This window comes from Phacochoerus africanus, chromosome 2 (genome assembly GCF_016906955.1).
Source record: "Phacochoerus africanus isolate WHEZ1 chromosome 2, ROS_Pafr_v1, whole genome shotgun sequence".
Classification (NCBI taxonomy): domain Eukaryota; kingdom Metazoa; phylum Chordata; class Mammalia; order Artiodactyla; family Suidae; genus Phacochoerus; species Phacochoerus africanus.
In genome coordinates this window covers 17,270,504-17,290,981 of record NC_062545.1, presented here as the reverse complement: position 1 = coordinate 17,290,981, position 20,478 = coordinate 17,270,504, and the positions used below count along the sequence as shown (strand labels likewise).

Sequence of the window (20,478 nt, the reverse complement as noted above, 5' to 3'; positions counted from 1 at the left end):
TAAAAGCTAGATATTTTTTAAATAGATTTGATCTTTTTTTCCCCCTATCTTTTCTGCCTTGTCCACGTAACAGTTAAGGACATGGTACCCTCCCCAATACATTTGTTTATTCAGATGTTAAACCAAGTTGCACAATTTTGTTCTAGTTTTACTAGGAAAGTATTCTCATTGAATGGAGAAAGAAGCACAAGGTGTCTTTAAAGGACAGTGCCTCTTATGCAGTTCGTAACTTCTGGTTCGAGAGCTCATGCTGCCTGAAGCCCTGGTTTTTGACTGTGGTCTGTGGGGGTCCTGCAAGCCTCAGGGGCCTTGTGTGGGGTGATTGTGGCCATGGGGGGTCAGGGTGGGCCTGGGCCTTGCACAACCTCCACACTTCAACTTCCATCTGGTTTAGCAATGAAGCTTCATTTAAAAGGATCCTCCCACTTTGAAAAGTATTGATTTCAAAAGCTCAGTGTTCAGGGCATTCCTGTTATGGCTCAGTGGGTAACAAACCTGACTGGTATCCATGAGGACGCAGGTTCAAACCCTGGCCTCACTCAGTGGGTTAAGCAGGTTCAAACCCTGGCCTCGCTCAGTGGGTTAAGGATCCGGCATTGCCGTGAGCTGCAGTGTCGCTCATAGATGTGGCGTGGATCCAGCATGGCTGTGGCTGTGGTGCAGGACGGTAGCTACAGCTCACATTTGACCCCTAGCCTGGGAACCTCCATATGCCAAGGGTGTGGCCCTTAAAAAGCCCAAAGGGAAAAAGTACAGTGTTCTGAAAATAGACGATCCCATTACCATTAGGAACTCAGTGCCTGCCGTTCCCCTTCTGACCTCTTCCCTGTGCTCGTTTCTGGTTACGCCTCTGCCGACTGCCGTGCGGGGTGTATAAATACTGTCTGAAATACCTGCGGCCATAAAACCTAAATTGTGTGTCTCCTATGTCCTTTTCTTTTTGCAGTAAAAACCACCATTTGAGTGTTGGGAACTATTAGGTCCGTGAGGAAAACGATTTACCAGGTAGACCATCCATCAGGGCCACACGAGCCGCGGTCGCTTAAAAGCCTCGGCTGCACGGCGGACCAACGGAGCAGTTAGGGAGTGAGGGGGCCGTTTGAGGGCCGCGGGTCTTGTGGGCTGCTTCCCTGTCCTGAGAGTCTGCAGGAAATTCCAGATAGCTTCCTCGGCCCAAACAGAAAAGGGGTCTTCAGCGGATTGGCGTCAGATGCACTCCGTGTTCCCACGGCGGGCTCTGTGGCTTCCTGTTGTGATCCGCAAACTCCTGTGATAGCCAGATTAGAAACCAAGGTAAAGGGTCCCCTCCATCTCCGTGGAACCCTGGAAGGCCCTCATGAAAGCTGTTCACAGTTACCAGTTTTAGCTGACACTGGAATCTCATCAAGAAGCCAGTGTGTTAAAATACTGATCGAGCATGTACGAAAGCCAAGCTTTTCAATTTATCAGTGACTTGTGCAGTCAATATAGAGGGTCGTGGATTTCCTGTCGTGGCGTAGCGGTTAATGAATCCAACTAGGAACCATGAGGTTGAAGGTTCGATCCCTGGCCTTGCTCAGTGGGTTAAGGATCCGGCGTTGCCGTGAGCTGTGGTGTAGGTTGCAGACACAGCTCGGCTCCCGTGTTGCTGTGGCTCTGTTGTAGGCCAGCGGCTACAGCTCCGATTTGACCCCAAGCCTGGGAACCTCCATATGCTGCAGGAGCAGCCCAAGAAATGCCAAAAAGACCAAAAAAAAAAAAAATATATATATATATATAGAGAGAGAGAGAGAGAGAGAGGTGGGGGGGGAGAGAGAGGGGGGGTCATGAATAGCAGTTTTGTAAGATAAAATAGGATAGAAAGTAATCTGAATGCTATTCCATAGGTAAGATGACTGTCAGCATTGCTAACTTGAGACCCTTGTTTCAGGTGTGTGTATGATCTCTTCTGCTTGTGTTACATGTGTCTGTGTGTACCGGCTCATGAATGTAAAACATGTTTCCTTACTGTGGGTTGTGATTTAAAAAACAGTTTGAGAGCCATCATGGGCCCCAAAGCAGAACCAGAGTGAGGCCAGCAAGCAGGGAGGTGCAGGCTTCAGAAAGGTGCTCATATTTAGGTAACAGCTTCCTTTGCAGGACCGAGTGACCATCTCCTTCAAGTGTGTCCACCAGGCGCCTTGCTCACCTCACCCCAATTCTAAAGAGCATTTTGAGGACTCAAGTTTTGACCCGTGAGCCTGGCCTTCAAAGTCTCTTAGCACTTTGGGGAAGGTCGTATTTCTCCCCAGAGTCCAGCGTTAGGACAGCCGTGGCCAAGCTGGGATGCGAAATCCCACCTGGATCCCAGTGACTCTGCAGTTTCAGTTAACAAGTCCTTGTGTAGGTCCTCAAGGTTCTTCTTTTCTGAGAATAACCTTTCCATATCCAAACATCTTCAGTGAATTAATTCTCCTCCAAACTGTTCTGGATCAATAAGATTCTTACAGATATCACTGGCAGACATTTTATTTTATTTTATTTTATTTATTTATTTATTTATTTTGGTCTTTTTGCCATTTCTTGGGCCGCTCCTGCGGCACATGGAGGTTCCCGGGCTTGGGGTCAAATTGGAGCCATAGCCGCTGGCCTACGCCAGAGCCACAGCAACACGGGAGCCGAGCTGTGTCTGCAACCTACACCACAGCTCACGGCAGCGCCGGATCCTTAACCCACTGAGCAAGGCCAGGGATCGAACCCACAACCTCATGGTTCCTAGTCGGATTCGTTAACCACTGTGCCACGACGGGAACTCCCAGACATTTTAATACTCAAAAGAATTGAGGTGCACCCGCTGAGGAACTAGATTAAAGAAGCTGGCAAACCATACTGTCACCTCAGTGTATTTGGGAATCCTTCTAATATAAATATAATACGAACATGGAGTTTACACATATAGTTTATATTAAGAGTTAAAGAGAAGGAAAGCCGTAATTTTAAAATGTATACCAAAGTGGTTTTATGGGTTTTCTGTTTTAACTGACTTTTAAACTGTAGGGGATTTTTTTTGTTGGCTTTGTTGGTTGGTTTTGTTTTGTTTTGTTTTTTTGGCTGCACCTGTGGCATGTGGGAGTTCAGGACCCAAGCCACTGCAGTGAAAACACCAGATTCTTAACCCCCTGTACCACAGGAGAACTCAGACTTTAGGTTTAAAGCGATAGGCTTTCTGAAGAGGAATTGGCTTCTTCCATTTTGTTGGTGATGACTTTTCTATTACTGAGAACTGCGATCATGGTCAGTATATTCCGTAGTAACACTGGGTGAAATAAAGACCGCCATGTAATAATGAAATGATCCTCTAATGATGTTAGCCTGTCAAGTTGCTAATGCACAGATGGCTGGGTCTGAGGCCTCACATTATCGTACATACGAGCAGACAAAAGCTATTTGACCATGACTTGCTTTGCCAGATGCAAAAATACTTTATGTGTTGACGGGTATCTTAACAGAAGGATGGAATCATTAGTAAAAAGTCTGATTGGGGAGGCTACTGTGCTTTCCCATCATTGTCAGTGTCCGGATTTATACTTGATTTAATATTCTCAGTTTGAAATTAGAGTGAGCTTAGTAGAAAGCTGTGAAATCACGGAAGGAATCTGGTTTTCTCTCCGACAATGGCCAAACCACATGTGATGTCACAGTGCCCTGGGCCTTTTTGTCCCTTTTCCTTCACTTAGCATCCACACAGAGCTTTTATCAGAGAATCTTTCATTTATCCCCAAATTATTCTTCCCTCTTTAGAGCTGGCACTGCCCACACCCTTCTTCCCCTCCCAGTGAAATCAGTGCCCCACTTGGTTTCTGCTTGCTCCTTGTGTATTCCAAGGGCGAGATTGCTTAATGGGGGAGATGTCAAAATTCTAAATTAAAATCTTTAATTAGAAATGTTTTCTGAAACAGTAGACTGGGAAGAAAACCTTTCGTTACAAGAGAGTGGCTTTTCAGAAATTAGAGCCAGCCATTTCTTTGCACCTTCCTAACTTGATGTGGGTTTAAGATTTATTTAATTTTTTGCCAAGCCCACAGCATGTAGAAGTTCCTGGGGCCAGGGATCGAACCCATGCCACAGCAGTGACAATGCTGGGTCCTTAACCACAAGGCCACCAGAGAACTAGAGTAGTTGTAAAATGTTTATCTTCTTCTACAGACCTAGAGTACTGGAATCACTCGGCTCCTGTGTTTTTGTCATATTTGGGGTATTCCCTTCACCCCAGAGTCAAAGCCCACACCAAACATGGTATTAACCAAAAGTGTAACAAAACCTGAAAACTAAGCTGTGGCGCTGGTTCCATCCTTGGTTAGGGAACTTTTGCATGCAGCGGGCAGGCCAGGGGAAAAAAGAAATAACCTGTCCCAGAATTCAGTCCACCTCCCATGCAGCCATGGCCTCAGGAAACTGTACTCCCTAACTAAACATAACTCCCATCAGTATGGTTTCTATACCAGGTCTGGATGATCAGCCTTCTTCCATACTGACTGCAGTTAGAAACAGGTATGAGGCCTAGATTTTTGTTGTTGTTGTTGTTGTTGTTGTATTTGGTACAGGATGTTCTCAGCTCATTCACTGGCTATTCATCTTGGTAGGGGCTGCAGTTTTCTATTTATTTTTTTATTTTTTTGTCTTTTTTTTTTTGCCATTTCTTGGGCCGCTCCTGTGGCATATGGAGGTTCCCAGGCTAGGGGTTGAATCGGAGCTGTAGCCACCGGCCTACGCCAGAGCCACAGCAACGCGGGATCCGAGCCGCGTCTGCAACCTACACCACAGCTCACGGCAACGCCGGATCGTTAACCCCACTGAGCAAGGGCAGGGACCGAACCCGCAACCTCATGGTTCCTAGTTGGATTCATTAACCACTGCGCCATGACGGGAACTCCTAGATTTTTTTTTTTTTTTAATTTACTTATTTATTGCCTGACACAGCATAGTTTCTTTCCATGTAATTCAGTTAGCCTTCATCTAGCTCCCTGAGTCCTTTAATAAGACTAAGAATAATTTTTCTTTCTAAAATAAAAATGGGACCACCATCAATCTGCATCACCCGGTGGTGATTTTATGTTCTTCGCATAATTCGACAATGGGATATGGAGGTTGGGGGTTTCACTTACATAAGTCCACCTTTTATCAATCCAATTGATTTGCTTTTTAAAGATGTGACTGTAAAATTGTTCTTTGTCTCCTAGGCAAGACTCGAAAAACCAGCCTTCTCTCTGCCAAGTCATCCACCGAGACCAGCTTGAAGTCTTTCAACAGAAATCAGCTGGGTAACTACCCAACCTTGCCTTTAACGAAGTCAGTGGATGCACTGAAGCCTGGAGGGGAGAGCAGGCTGGGCGGTGGTCTCGCCTCTCACACCTCCAAGTGCTGTGATCCCCCCAGTGTGACTGATTTGAGTAAAAACCGAAGAAGCCTCCCGGTTTCCATCTGTCGGAGCTGTGAGACCCTGGAGGGCCCCCAGACTGGGGAGCCTTGGCCCCGATCCCACTCTCTGGATGACCTTCAAGGAGAGGCTGAGGCTGAAAAAGATGTGCCTGGCCAGGTGCTGGAACCTTCCCCTCAGATTATACCCGAAGTGCCAGAAAAGACAGCCCCCTCCATCACAAAGGTTCAAAGCCCCAAACGAGCTTCTGCTGTTGACAATGCATTGCTACTGACCCAAAGCAAAAGATTTTCTGAACCTCAAAAAACGACTCCTAAGAAACTGGACAGCCCGACGGCTGCCTTCTCACGTGGCACATCCCCCCCTCCGTGTTTGCCCAAAAACCCTGACGCCCCCCCTCCCGCTGTTAAACCCAGTTTAACAAGGACACCTCTTGAGGGTCACAGGAAAGGACTGGATTTCGAAGGAACACATCACCCTCCGGGCACCAAAGAAAGCGGGGATACTGAGCAGAGGGGCCCCGAGGCCAGAACGCAGGCAAAACCCCCGGTCCAGCCTCCGCCGGTTCCCGCCAAGAAGAGCCGGGAGCGCCTGGCCAATGGGCTGCATCCTGGGCCCCCTGGTCCCCCTGCCCCGCCTGGCCCCGATGCTCCCAGCCTGCCAGTGAAAAAGGGCAGCCCCGGCAACCCCAGCGACTGCCCCCCGCCCACCGCGCCCAGGCCTCCCTCGGGACCCGGGCCGGAGCCCGGCAGCCCGCCGAGCACCCGGCCCCCACCCTGGCTGGCGGAGCTGCCTGAGAGCGCCAGCCTCCAGGAGCACGGCGTGCGGTTGGGCCCCGGCCTGGCCAGGAAGATCTCCTGCACCCGCGGGGTGGACCTGGAGATGCTCACCGAGAATAAACTGCGATCCGAAGGCATCGATCTCACCGAGGAGCCGTATTCCGATAAGGTAGCCGAGGCCCAGGCGCTGCTGCACAGGCCTTGCTGAGTTAGGGGACCGGGCCAGAGAACGGCGCACTTCCGCACCCTCTCCCCTCGTGCCAGTTGGCGTCGTGGGCGGCAGACTGTGAACAGAAACAGTGGGCGGGGGCACAGCGAGGGGCTCCTGCCACCCGGAGCTGGGTGTTCGCATGGATGAGGAGCACAGGGCGCACGTTACATGCAAACGCAGCCTCGGGAATTTCTTATCCTTTCCCTTTTTTCTTCTCCTTTTTGGCTTGTTTGTGTTTCACTGGGGGCAGCTCTCCTTTGCAGGGAGAACCTATCACTCACTCCTAGCACTGGGTCCTGAAGCGGATGGTTTAGTGCACCTGGCAAATCTGAGTTCCAGTTTCCATGTCTTACTCAACATCTTTGTTTTTTGGCATTAACAGATCCCCGCTTCATTTCCCTGTATGTAAAATGAGATTGCTCATAACCACATAACTACCTCGTAGGGGTATTAATAGGAGCACGTAAAATAAGTGCGAACCCACTTCGAAAACCGTAGAGCCCTATTCAGAGGTAATAATTATACTGTATAAGTATCTGTATGGGTAACAGGGGGAAAGATTCTATAAAATACCCCATTGTACCAAAAACATTGAATCTACAATGAAAATTCACTTATCATTTGAGAAATAAAGGGTTGATCTGCCAATACCAAAATGATTCTGAAGATATATACATGGTAATAGGTGCAGCTGTATGTTACTCCTAGAAATGCATGTTTTATTATAATGAGTTCTTAGGAGTCTTTGTTATAAACTTCTTATGACCACAAGTGCCTTACTTCTCCTCTGCCTTCCTGATATTTAGCGAATGAGCTCCTTTGAATGGAAAGCAGTGGGAATTCAGGAGTTCCCGTTGTGACTCAGGGGTAACAAACCTGACTAGTATCCATGAGGATTCGAGCCCTGCCCTTGCTTAGTGGGTTAAGCATCCGGTGTTGATGCAAGCTGTGACAAGTGGCTGTGGCTGTGACCAGCGGCTTCAGCTCAAATTGACCGCTAACCTGGGAACTTGCATATGTTATGGGTGTGGCCCTCAAAAAAGAGAAAAGGAAGTAGTGAGAATTCTACTCTATGGTCAATGCTAGTCTAGTGATGCAGCAATATAACTCTTCATAGTTGAGGCACAACAGCAGACAAGCTTGCCCTTCTCCTCTGCAGTTTCAAAGACTATCCTCAATAGCATTTTACAAAATGATCAGAGGGAAGTGAGGGCCTTGGACCCCTTGGATGATTGTGTTCTGCTTTTGCTATGTCTCAAAACATTTTTCTAGGAGTTGCTAGGTGGCTGAGCAGTTCGGATCTGGCACTGTCCCTCCTGTGGCTCAGGTGACATCCCTGGCCCAGGAAGTTTTACATGCCAAGGGCATGGCCAAAAGAAAAAAAAAAACAAACATTTTTCTAAAGCTCCTCCCTAACTAAAGATGTAAAAGTATTCTCTCCGAAATATCCATCCTGACCCTAAAGAAAGTATCTTCACTTCCAATTAAAACGTTTGGTCCTGTTTTCTAGTAGCCGAATGTCTCATCCTACCTTCTTTCTGTTTGCTGTTCCTAGAGAAAGAAAAAATCCTTACAACCTTGATCAAATTTCTCTTCTCCCAAACAGCACGGCCGCTGTGGGATTCCTGAGGCCCTGGTCCAGAGATACGCAGAAGACTTAGATCAGCCCGAGAGGGACGTCGCCACCAACATGGACCAGATCCGAGTGAAGCTGCTTCGGAAGCAGCACCGCATGGCGGTGAGCAGCCCACCCTTCAGGGATGCCCTCCCCCAGCTTTTTGAAGTCCATTCAGTTCTCAAGCTTACTGATGAGCATGCTGGCAGCTTCTGAGTAGCCCAGGGTTCGTTATAGCTATTGAAGGGAGATTCCTGGGGGAAAGTAATCCATAGCCAGCCTACACAGTTATTAAAATACAGGTTTGGAAAGGAAAAAATGAAAATTACCCATAATCCAGGGCTGTGAAAAAGTCCATCTAGTTATTTTTCTGCACATATATAATGTATATTACAGATACAGTTTTGAAACCTTATTGTTTCAGTTATCACATCATGACTCCATTTCTTTGTTACTAAAAATTCTTGTATATTATCACTTATTTCAAAGTATTCTAGTAGGTGTGCCCTACTTCAGCCAATTCCATGTTGTTGAAACGTTTAGATTTTTTTCCAACTTTTTACCTTAAATAGTAAGAGTGAAGCATATCCTAGTTAATAATTTTCGTAGACTTTTGTGGTTAATTTCTGAGGATATATTTCTTCAAGAATGTTTGCTTCATCAAGAGTGCCTCATATCTCAAGGATTTGCTGAAAGTTTTGGCACTTGGCCTTCTCAGAAGTCAAGTCTAGACGTCCATTTCCCTACCCTAGCCAATGTTTATTTTGTATTTTTTGGTTTTGTTTTTCTTTTTATTAACGTATAGTTGACTCAGGGAGTTCCATCATGGCTCAGTGGTTAACAAACCCGACTAGCATCCATGAGGATGCAGGTTCAGTCCCTGGCCTCGCTCAGTGGGTTAAGGATCCAGCATTGCCGTGAACTATGGTGTAGGTGGCAGATTGGGCTCAGATCCTGCATGGCTGTGGCTGTGGTGTAGGCCAGCAGCTGTAGCTCCAATTTGACCCCTAGCCTGGGAACCTCCATATGCTGCGAGTGTGGCCCTAAAAGGCAAAATAAATAAATAAATATAGTTGATTTACAGTGTTGTGCTAATTTCTGCTGGGTACAGCACAGTGACCCAGTCATACCTATATATACATTCCCTTTCTTACAGTATCTTCCATCATGGCCTATCCCAAGAGGCTGGATATAGTATTACTGTATTTCTAGTTCTTTATAACTATATTGATTAAATGTTTAATTTTCTGCTTTTCAATGTAGATTCAGAATACAGAAGAAAATCGATTTCGTAAAAACCTTTCCCATCGAGTATCTGATTTTTCACACTACCCCATAGGTTCGCTTCTTCAGTCACCGTAGGGATCATTGGTTGAAGACCATGAGACAAAATAGCCAAAAATATAAATGCTTACAGTTTGGAGGGGTAAACACATAATCAGGGTTACAGCTAATTCCAAGTACCTTCTGGAACCTCAAACACTTCTTTGAAGATTTGTCTCACCTTTGAGAAGTCAACAAAGCATTCTTGATGCTAGTCATGGTCTTTGGTGTCTCACAGAGTCATCACTGTCTGATAGTCTAGGAATATAAAATTTCGATAATGTTCCTTGTAGGCATATAAGAAAGAGCTCTCCCATGGCACCCATCAAATCTTTATAAAGTTGCTTTCTCGGAGTTCCCGTCGAGGCTCAGTGGTTAACGAATCCGACTAGGAACCATGAGGTTGCAGGTTCGACCCCTGGCCTTGCTCAGTGGGTTAAGGATCCGGCATTGCCATGAGCTGTGGTGTAGGTCGCAGCTGCAGCTCAGATCCCGCGTTGCTGTGGCTCTGGCGTAGGCTGGTGGCTACAGCTCCGATTCAACCCCTAGCCTGGGAACCTCCATATGCCGCAGGAGCGGCCCTAGAAAAGGCAAAAGGGCAAACACATAAAACAATAAATAAAAATAAAATTGCTTTCTTTGTTTTACCCAGATCCCAAGTGGCGGACTCACAGAAATCTGTAGGAAGCCCCTCTCTCCCGGATGCGTTTCTTCCGTGTCCGATTGGCTGGTTTCCATCGGTCTGCCCATGTACGCCAGCGCCCTCGCCGAGGCGGGGTTCAGCACACTGGGCCAGGTGCCTTCTCTCTCCCCCACTTGCCTTCAGGAGGCCGGCATCACAGAGGAGAGACACATAAGCAAGCTGGTGTCCGCAGCCAGACTCTTCAAACTGCCACCAGGCCCTGAGGCCATGTAGCCAGGCCCGACACGGACCTCCCTGGACCAGAGCCACCCTTTCACTGTGTTTAAGATGCTGATGCAATTCCTCCTTCGCTGGACTTGCAGACCAGATCCAAGAGAAAGGCCAGCGTGTGGCCGACAGAACTCGGAATCCTGGCACGGGACGGATGACCCTCTGTTCTCCAGAAAAGCCCCCTCCAGGACTGGGGTGGTTCTCTGACCCCCAGGGAAAAGACAAGCACTTATTTTTGTTTTCAGGACACAGGAGAACCAAGATGCTGACTTGGTGCAAATGCGATGCCCACAGTCTGTCCTGATGTGCTGGGAGAGGGCGGGGGCAGAGGGAGGGGCAGCATGCCCTCGCCCTGGTGTCTGCCACCCTTCAGGGTACCCGAGGCCCAGACAGACGGGACTCAGCCAGGCCAGGTGACAGACTCGGGGGTGATTGTACACTGTCGACCAAGGCTCACTGGTTCAAAAGTTAGAAAATCTGGCTGCACTAGAAAAAAGTCCTATTCTCCTTTAGATAAACAAGAGACATTTCAATAATTGCTTTCTAGCAATCAGCTTTTATTTGCCTTAATGTAAGCTTTTAAGCAGTTATCTAACTAGTGTTCACTAGCCTGTAACCATAGTTCCACATCTTCAGCTTAGACTGTCATCTAACATACCTGGGATGTTTTTGGCAGAAATGGGCTTTTGTCTCACTCTAACATGGCGTATTTTATAGCGGTGTTTATCAGGCCAAATTTCATGTCGACTTTGAGTTTTTAAGCTAACCACAAATCTGGTAAAAAGCTCTGAACGTCACAAGATATCGTGTGTGAGAGCATGTGTGTGTGTGTGTGTGTGTGTGTGTGTGATTGTGTGTGCGTGTGCATGTGCGCTTACGGTAACTACTTTTCGTTTTAATCGGTTGAGTACTGTTACCGTGATGGTCATTGTGCTGCAGTATTGACTTGGAATCTTGATGGTGTTCATTCTAAAATCCAGTCCTCAGCTAACAGATCACCTTTGCAAAAAGTCATCATGGGATGAAATATTTAAGAAAGATGTTTTTCAAAAGGGAAGTAGTTTATAAGATGTTTTAAAAGATTTTTTTTTTCAGTTTTATAATTAAAATACTGTTTTCCATCTTTTCTTATTTAGATCATTCTCTTAAATAAAATAAAGGTTTATTTGGAGCCAAACTACGTTGGCCATATATTAAGTGGTTGCACATCCTCAGTTGTTTTTCAGCTGATTTCAGCATCCTTTTTTAGTCTAGTGTATGATTTTCTAACAGAAATTTAGATAACTAAATTATTCAGGTTACCAATTGCTCACAGAGTGATTTTCCTGGCGTTCCCATCATGGCTTAGCAGTTAGCGAACCCAACTAGCATCCATGAGGACTCAGGTTCGATCTCTGGCTTCTCTCAGTGGGTTAAGGATCCGGCGTTGCCGTGAGCTGTGATGTAAGTCACAGACGTGGCTCGGATCCTGCGTTGCTGTGGCTCTGGCGTAGGCCGGTGGCTGCACCTCCAATTGGACCCCTAGCCTGGGAACCTCCATATGCCATGGGTGGGGCCCTAAAAAGACAAAAAGACCAAAAAAAAAAAAAAAACCCCACAAAGTGATTTTCCTTTACGTTCTTATCATGAGCCCTATTTTAAGCATTAGGGATGATCATTTACTATAGAAATGCTGGGAACACAAAGCCTTGATTAAAAAGGTCTATGATTTCATCCACTCTTTGAAACAAATGATTTCCCTCAGGGGAAGGGAAAAAAGGTGATTTCATGAAATACGAAGCCATTTTACCATTTGCTTTATATATATGGATCCATGTTTCTGAGGAAAAGGACATTCTCAGGTGATGTATTTTTTCATGCTTTGGTGTGCATTTTAAAGAAGAATATATGTTCCTTCAGTACTTGTCCCCTGTAAGATGCCATGTGAAGAAGTTGTAGACATGTAGAAGAAAATGCTAAAGCTGCCAAATTTCTCTCGACCCCTTAAACACAACCCATTTTTGTCATGTGGGGTGAGACATTCCTATGAGAGCAGTCCATTGAGAAGGTCATGAAGGAGGCAGCGGGGCTCTCCTGGAACTGGGTCACTGAAAGGAATTGCAAGTGCTGCAGGGAGGCGGGTGCCTTAGGAACAGCCTGGTTTGCGGTCCCTCCGCCTGCCCTCGAGAGCCTGCTCCTAGTTTAAGCTGAGCTAAGAGACCGCACACAAGTCGGGTTATAGGGAACAGAGGAGAAGGGCAGATACGTGAATTTCCAAGTGTTCACGTTCATCGGAGATCTTCACTGAAGTGGTGCCAGAAAAGGGAACTTTCCGGCTATGAGTTTTTGAGAATACCAAACTGTGTGTTTGTCATTCTTCTTTGGAAATTGCCTTTGCATAGAAAAGTGATATTCAGGGACCAGGAATCATTTTCAGTGGGAAGGGTTTCCTAATCCGGGGTCTGAGGTGGTTTTTACTTTATTGTGCTTTTAAAAAAAAAAAAAATTTTTTTTTTTATCTTTAGTATATGTGTTTGGTTTTCTTTTGCTTTAAACTTTTAATTTGATTCTAGAAAAGCCTGAATGTTTGTGTGTGACATTTGACTGAGGTGGTTCGGGGCCGCCTATGGCCTTTGAAGACAGGTGGTCGGCTTCAGCAATATCCAGTTTTTAATCCCTTGCACTTGGTGCATAGTGTTGAGGAAGGGTGAGCTTCGTTGTCTTTGGAAAGCACAAAAGCAGAGGCAGTTTGGCTCAGGTAGCTGCACATCCGTTGTGTATCATTTTTCCTTGGAAGCTGTCTGTCTACAAGGAAATACAGCCAGCCCCAACCACTATTTACATTCCCGATAACCAAGAAGTAGATAGATGTTCATGGCCTTGGCCTTAGTCAGAGGCCCTTTTCTCTTTCCTGTACCCAGGTATAGGTGAAATTGGAATTTCCTAAGTCTATGGGAAATCAGTTCCTGTCAGAGCAGATTGCAGCAAATCGGTTCACCAAGTCAATGCTGCATGTGTGTACTGTATTTTCAGGAAAAAAAAAATATATAGTAGTCCGAGTCCAAGTTATCTCGATTTTAAATTGATAGAAAAATAAGAAACTGTCAAGCAAGTTATATAACAACTAACAACATTGCACTTTCTGTATATGAAATCAATATTTAAATAACTTATTTTTCTCCATTGCTGTTCTTAAACATTGTAAGTAGCTGTAATATACCAGTACCAATATGTTCTTGCCATTGCTTCAGCCCAAGAAAGCTGTGTATTGTTTTAAAAATTGTAAAAATTATTGTGATTCATTTAGCAAAAGGAGGTGGACAGAAGGGTTTTCCCTCTGTATCAAAACTTGTCTATAATTATGTCATCTATGTACCTAGAAAAAAAAAAGTAAATAAATTTCTTCTGTTGAATATGCCTCTTTTGTTGTTCCCTGGGTATTTCAAAGATAAATGGAGTAGAAATGAAAGGGACTTGATGAAGTGTGGTTTAAGAAACAACTATCTTGTAAAAACTGTCGTTGTATCCGGTTACTTCCACCACATGACCAAAACTCACTGTCACACTCACTCAGAGTCTCTTGGCCAATTTATTTTAGTTTTTCTTCAAATAGGGCAAAATCAAATCCCGTAATCATAGCATCTTAGCCCAGAAAGAGGTTTTTGGAAGTCCACTCTAAGTCAATCATTTTCAAAAGAAGAGTATCTGTCTACACTCAAGGTGTTGCCTTGCCCAATATGTTATGTAGTTAAATGGAAACAATCCAAGTCTTCCATTGAAAGAGAAAAATATCTAGATTGAGATAGTCTGGAAATTAACCATCACCTCCGGCTTCCCTACCCTCATCCTTGCTGTCCAGCTCACACAGAAGCATGAGTGACTCTGCTTTGGCTGAATGTTTCTGTACCCACCTGCAGTTTCAATTGGTTTTTTGTTTTGTTTTGTCTTTTTAGGGCTGCACCTTCGGCACATGGAGTTTCCCAGTCTAGGGGTTGAATTAGAGCTGGAACTGCTGGCCACAGGAACACCAGATCCAAGCCACCGCAGCTGGTCTACAGCCTACACCACAGCTCACAGCAACGCTGGATCCTTAACCCTCTGAGCGAGACCAGGGAATGGACCTGTGTCCCCATGGATACTAGTCAGATTCGTTTCCACTGACCCATGACGGGAACTCCCTCAATTTAAAACTTTGAAACAGGTCCCCCAGTGAGATGGCATTAGGAGGTGGGCTTTGGGAGGTGATTAGGTTTAGATGAGGTCACAAGGGTGGAACTCCAAGACAGGATTAGTGCCCTTATGAGAAAAGGAAGGGACTTCCTCTCTATCACAGGAGGACACCAAGAAGGCTGGCCTCCACATGCCAGGAAGACCATTCTCACCAAAGTATTCAACCCTGCCAGAACTTGATCTTGGACTTTCCAGCCTCCAGAACTGGGAGGAAATTAATTTCTCCTGTTTAAGCCACTCAGTCTATTGTATTTTATGATGGCAGCCCAAGCAGATCCTGTGAAAACACAGGGCAGATTATGTCACTCTTCTGCTCCAACCCCTCCAGTGCCTTCCCATTTTGTTCAGAGTCAAGGATAAATCCTCTGCAGGCTCCACCAGGTTCTACTTTTAGGTTTCTGAGGTACCTCCATACTGTTCGCCATAGTGGTTGTACCAATTTACATTCCCACCAACAGTGAAGGAGGGTTCCCTTTTCTCCACACCCTCTCCAGCATTTGTTATTTGTGGACTTATTAATGATGGCCATTCTGACTAGTGTGAGGTGGTACCTCACTGCAGATTTGATTGGCATTTCTCTAATAATTAGTGATGTTGAGCATTTTTTAATGTGTCTGTTGGACATCTGTATGTCTTCTTTGGAGAAATGTCTACTTAGCTTTTCCATCCATTTTTCAATTTCATTGTTTGTTTGCTGTTGATTTGTATGAGTTGTTCGTGTATTTTGGAGATTAAGCCTTTAGCAGTTGCATTATTTGCAGTCATTTTCTCCCATTCCATAGGTTGTCGTATTGGTGTTGGTTTTGATTTTTTTTTTATGGTTTCCTTTGCTGTGCAAAAGCTTGTAAGTTTGATTAGGTCCCACTGGTTTATTTTTGTTTTTATTTCTGTTGCCTAGGGCGACTGACCTAAGAAAACCCTTGTATGGCTGACATCAGAGAATGTTTTGCCTGTGTTCCCTTCTAGGAGTTTGATGGTGTCTTGTCTTACGTTTAAGTCTTTAAGCCATTTGGAATTTATTTTTGTGCATGGTGTGAGGGCATGTTCTAGTTTCATTGATTCACAGGCTGCTGCAGCCAGGCAGGATTTCTTATTGGTCCTCACACATATCACTCAGACTCTCACCTCAGGCCTTTGCAGGGGTTTTCCTCAACCTGAAATAGGTGGAACTTCAAGCCCTCTTCAAAGAGAATGAACTCAAAGCCTCTGGCCAAGAGAAGAATTACCAGATCCTTATCATTGCTGCACCTTGAGCAACCTGGCTTACTCCTTCCTACCCCTATTAGGAAAGGTATGTGACCCACTCCTCACACACACACCCCCAAAAGGAGCCTTATATGTCCCCCAACCAACCAGTAAGTGTATCGTATGTATGACGCCTCTTTCCCCAACTAATCAGCAGGTCAGCAGGTGTATGTAAGACCTCTCTTCTCTCCCTGGGCTATAAAAACAGACATGACGTGTTCTGGAGGTCCTCTCTCCCTGATTATCAGGAAGTTGTGCCACTGTGCTAGCAGCATCTCTTTTCTTAATAAACTCCTCTTTCTTTTCACCTCACTATGCTGGAAAATTCTTTTTCCCACCCACATGCATGGACCATGACAGAAGGCTCTTTCCCAGACAAATCTGCAGAACTAACTGCCTCCCCTCCTCCTTTTGAGGGCCTCTGTTCCAAAAGTGACTTTTCCCAGCACAGTCCTGACCACATCACCTAAAATTGCACCCTCTCTTAGCTTTCACCTTCCCCACCACTCCTGATTCTCATACCTGATTTATTTTCCTCTGAGGCATCACTCACATTCTAACACATTATGTAGTTTATTTCTGTTATGTGCAGTGCTTATTAACTGCCTCCTCCTTCTACAGTTTAAAGTCCAGGAATGCACAGGTTGCCTCTCTGATGAATCTGAGCCTCTACACTTGACGCACAGTTATTTGTTTGTTTGGTTTTTGTCTTTTTAGGGCTGCCTCCATGGCATATGGAGGTTCCCAAGCTGGGGGTCCAATCCGAGCTGTAGCTGCCAACCTACACCACGGCCACAGCAACACAGGCTCTGAGGTGTGGCTGCGACCTACACCGCAGCTCATGGCAATGCTGGATCCTTAACCCACTAAAGCGAAGCCATGGATGGAACCTGCATCCTCATGGATACTAGTCAGATTCGTTTCCACTGAGCCACGATGGGAACTCCGACACATAGTTATTTGTTAAATAAATGACTGCAAGCCCTGAACTGCAAGCCCTTGAATCCTAACTATTAAAGCTGATCTACTTTCACCCCAGTTTACAGGTGAGGAAATTGACCTAGAGAGGTGACAGCAGTAGCTGAGGTTATACTCAGATGGTCAGTGACAAGAGTAAATCGATAAAGAGGCAGACATCCCACCCCCTCACCCCCCCCACCTACCACCTCCCACCTAGTAAGGCCTCACTAGAGCACGTAAGCATCGTGCCTGAAAAAGAAATCCCAGCAAGCAAACCGGAAAATCCCAGAGCTGCTTCCAGGAAACAAGCCCTTGCTGAGTGAGTAGTTGGTGCAGCGAGCGGGCACCAGAGGGCACTGATGTGCCAGATTGCAGGAGGGCCAAGCGTAACCGCGAGGAGGGCGGGAGGTGACACGCGGAGGAAAGCTCGCACCCAGCCCAGCTGGAGCTGCAGCGCGCTCAGCGCCAGCGCCTGAACGAAATGAGGCGGCGGGAGCGAAAACGGGGCCTCCACGACTCTCCGAGTTATCAGCGAGAACCTAAATCCTGTAAACCACCCATTAAAACGCCATTGGAGGAAGAGGATGGAGACTGGTGGAATTCACAATCCGCTTTAGTAAGCACTCTGGGGCTCTTGGCTCCCACCTTATTTATTCCTTTAATTTGCAGAGACAAATGCACGACCGCCTTTGTTTGCTGCTCCTGGTGGGGGTTGGGTGTTCGTGTGTCAGGAGACTTCCTGCTGCCTTGGAGCAAATTGGAGGAAAGTGTTTAGGTGACTCTAAAAGTCCTAAACTCTAGATGTCAAGCAAGGAGACGGAAACCAGGCTTATTTTGGTTTGAATGGCATTTCGTGCTCATGGCCCAGAATAGCCAGACCTTCCAAGAGCAGGGGCCAGGATGTAGTCCAGATGCTCACTCAACTTGGACATATCTGAGAGCCTTTGGCCTTACGCTGCGCCGGTGCAGTAGACACCTGACCCTCATTTTACCCCCATGGGATCTGCAGGTGATAGAAGAGCTGAGGTTTGACCTTGGGTCATTTTATTCCGATGCCCTTTGGCTTAACCACTACTGAATTACTCCCTGGTTCTGAGCCTGAGCAAGGTATTAAAATCACCTGGTGTATTAGTCTGGGTTCAACCAGAGGAGCAGAACCAGTAGGAGATACATATGTTAAGAAAATGTATTGCACAGATAGGCTTTTGTGATGGGCGGGGGCGGGGGGCGTGCTGGCTGGGAAAGTCTGACATCCACAGGGCATGTTATCAGGAGCTGGAACCCTCAGGCGTGAGCTGCAGCCATTGTCCACAAGCAAGATTTCTTCATCAGGGAAACCTCAGCTCTACTCTTAAGACCTTTCGATAGGAGTTCCCATCATGACTCAACGGCAATGAACCCGACTAGTATCCAGGAGGACGCAGGTTTGTTTGATCCTTGGCCTCACTCAGTGGATTAAGGATCTGGCATTGCTGTGAGTTGTTGTGTAGGTTTCAGACCTGGCATTGCTGTGGCTGTGGTGTAGGCTGGCAGCTACAGCTCCGATTCCATCCCTAGCCTGGGAACTTCCATATGCTGCAGGTGTGGCCCTTAAAAAAAAAAAAAAAAAGAGCTTTCAACAGATTGAACCAGGCTCACCCAGATTTGGTGTCTGTTGCTAAGACTAACTGATGATGGCCTTTAATCACATCTACAAAATACCTTCACAGCCACACCTACGTAATGTTTGAGGGCTGTAGCTGTCTCAGTTCAGGCTGCGGTAACACAATACCGAAACCTGTTAGTCAACAACAGCAATTTATTTCTCACATTCTGGAGGTTGGCAATTCAAGTTCAGAGAGTCAGTATTGTCAGGGTCCCTTGAGAGCTGCTTGCAGGTGAGACTCATTGTATCTTCTTGAGGCATGAAGAGAGAAGAAACAAGCTCACTCATGTCTTATAAGGGCACTGATTTTCCAAGCCCTCCTGACTCATCTAATCCTCATTACCTCCCAAAGGCCCCACCTCCTAATAGCATCACAGGGGGTAGGGAATTCTCGGAATTCTGGGGGAACATAAACATTCAGTCCACAGCAGTAGCCTGACCAGCTTGACACATTAGGAATACCATTGTACTGTGAAAGCTTTATTTTGTTTTCTTTTTAGGGCTGAACCTGGGGCATATGGAAGTTCCCAGGCTAGGGGTCAAATCAGAACTGCAGCCACAGCAATGCCAGATCTGAGCCACATCCAAGACCTACTCTGCTGTTTGTGGCAACGCCGGATCCTTAACCCACTGAGCAAGGCCAGAGATCAAACCCACATCCTCATGGATCCTAATCAGGTTTGTTACTGCTGAGCCATGACGGGAACTTTGCTATTTCTTTTGAGGAAAAACAAAAGACAGCCTCAGAGTTCTGTCTGAAGTTTAAAGCTCCCCAAAGAGGTTCGCAGTCAGCACCCAAGATGCTCTCTTTGCCTGGAAGGCTTTTTTGGGGGGCGTGCTTTGGGCCTCAGCCAAACAATCGGCCTGAGCCAGCCCCCGAAAGGACTTTCCAGTGGGAGAACTGGGGTCTGGTTATCATGCAGACTCCCCTGCCCTGGAACCAGGTTCCTTGTTGGGGCCTTTTGTGTCCTGTCCCATCTGACCCTCCTCAGTCTGTCAGAGCTTTATCACGTCACATTCTGGAAAGGGAAGAGGTTAGCGGACTCTACCTCTTAGTCTCTCAGTCCCTAGCCAAGGGGTCAAGGTGAAATCTCTTTCAGAGGAGTCTTTCGGGAGCAGTGGGTGACGGTGGGGTTGGCGGGAAGGGGGACAAAGGCGGAGAGGTTAAACATTGCCCTGGACCTGGGACCTCAGCCTTTGACCAACGTGTCCCCCTTGCTCTGGTTTGGGCTTATTGCCTCAGAATCTCTCAGTGCTTCTGAAACCGCCCGAGCATCCGTCCAGGGACACATGAAGGCCTGCAGCTGTGTGCAGAGCAGATTTGGTGCCGTCTCACTGGACACAGGGACTGTGTGTGAGTTTCTTCCATCTTCCTGGGAGACGTTTCCAAAAATTTTCCAAAGGCCCTTTCAGCTGGGGTCTAAAGGCAGGCCCTTGGCCACTCTCCAGGGATGAGCCTCATTTACTTTGGCAGTAAATGGGGCTTTCCGTGGCATCCCAGGCTCCTAAGGTATGGAATAGGGCTTCCCCGGGAGGCACACCTGGGTGATTCTCTGTGCTGTCACGACGGGTGGAGACTCTGGCTGCTTCAGCCACCAGGGAACTCCCATTCCCCTCCCCCGGGAGTCTTCTTCCACCTTGGCTTTGAGTGGAGGGGAGTCCCTCCCCCCCACAAAAGAATGTTTGGTGGAGGCAGGGGTGCCTGCTGGTTGGCTCATAGAGGATGTTACAATTGCATTTTCCTGGTGGATATCTTCCCCTCCAAAATTGGGGAAAATGTGTCGTGTTCATTTTGGGGAATCTGTTCAAAAGGTGCCCAAAAGAGTGATTTTTGGCAAATCAAGAAATCAAGTTTTTTCTTCAGGTTCATGGTTAACACACCCTGGGGAGGCCACCTATGTGCCAGATGCAGGAATCCTGGCTTTGCTCAGCACGCTCTCCAAATGTACAAATTGGACAATCCTGTTACGCTCTTCTTTTTGGCAGAGGGAGGAAAGGAGGTTTTGCCAGGACCCATTATCGCACCTCAGCCCCTCCCAGAAATGTGTTCCCTACCAGAGTGCTGAGGAGGCGCCCTGCTCTGCTGCTGCCCAGGGTATCAACTCAAGGCCTCCTGCCCATTTTTCCACCCAGAAAAACAAAGTTCAGCCTTCAGGAGGGACCTCAGAGGCGCCCCCTCCATT

At 46.7% G+C, this 20,478-nt stretch overlaps 1 protein-coding gene across 4 annotated transcripts in view; it reads left to right on the top strand.

The window, feature by feature from the left end:
* Window positions 1-13,628, top strand: part of SASH1 (SAM and SH3 domain containing 1) — a 202,847-nt gene extending 189,219 nt beyond the window's left edge. For all 4 annotated transcript variants that reach the window (XM_047769981.1, XM_047769982.1, XM_047769984.1 and 1 more), the window contains 3 exons: window positions 5,199-6,343; window positions 7,992-8,123; window positions 9,976-13,628. In XM_047769981.1, the coding sequence (XP_047625937.1) occupies window positions 5,199-6,343; window positions 7,992-8,123; window positions 9,976-10,239 (1,541 nt within the window). In that variant the 3' untranslated portion in view covers window positions 10,240-13,628. The remainder of the gene's footprint in view (window positions 1-5,198; window positions 6,344-7,991; window positions 8,124-9,975) is intronic.
* Window positions 13,629-20,478: the final 6,850 nt, after the last annotated feature.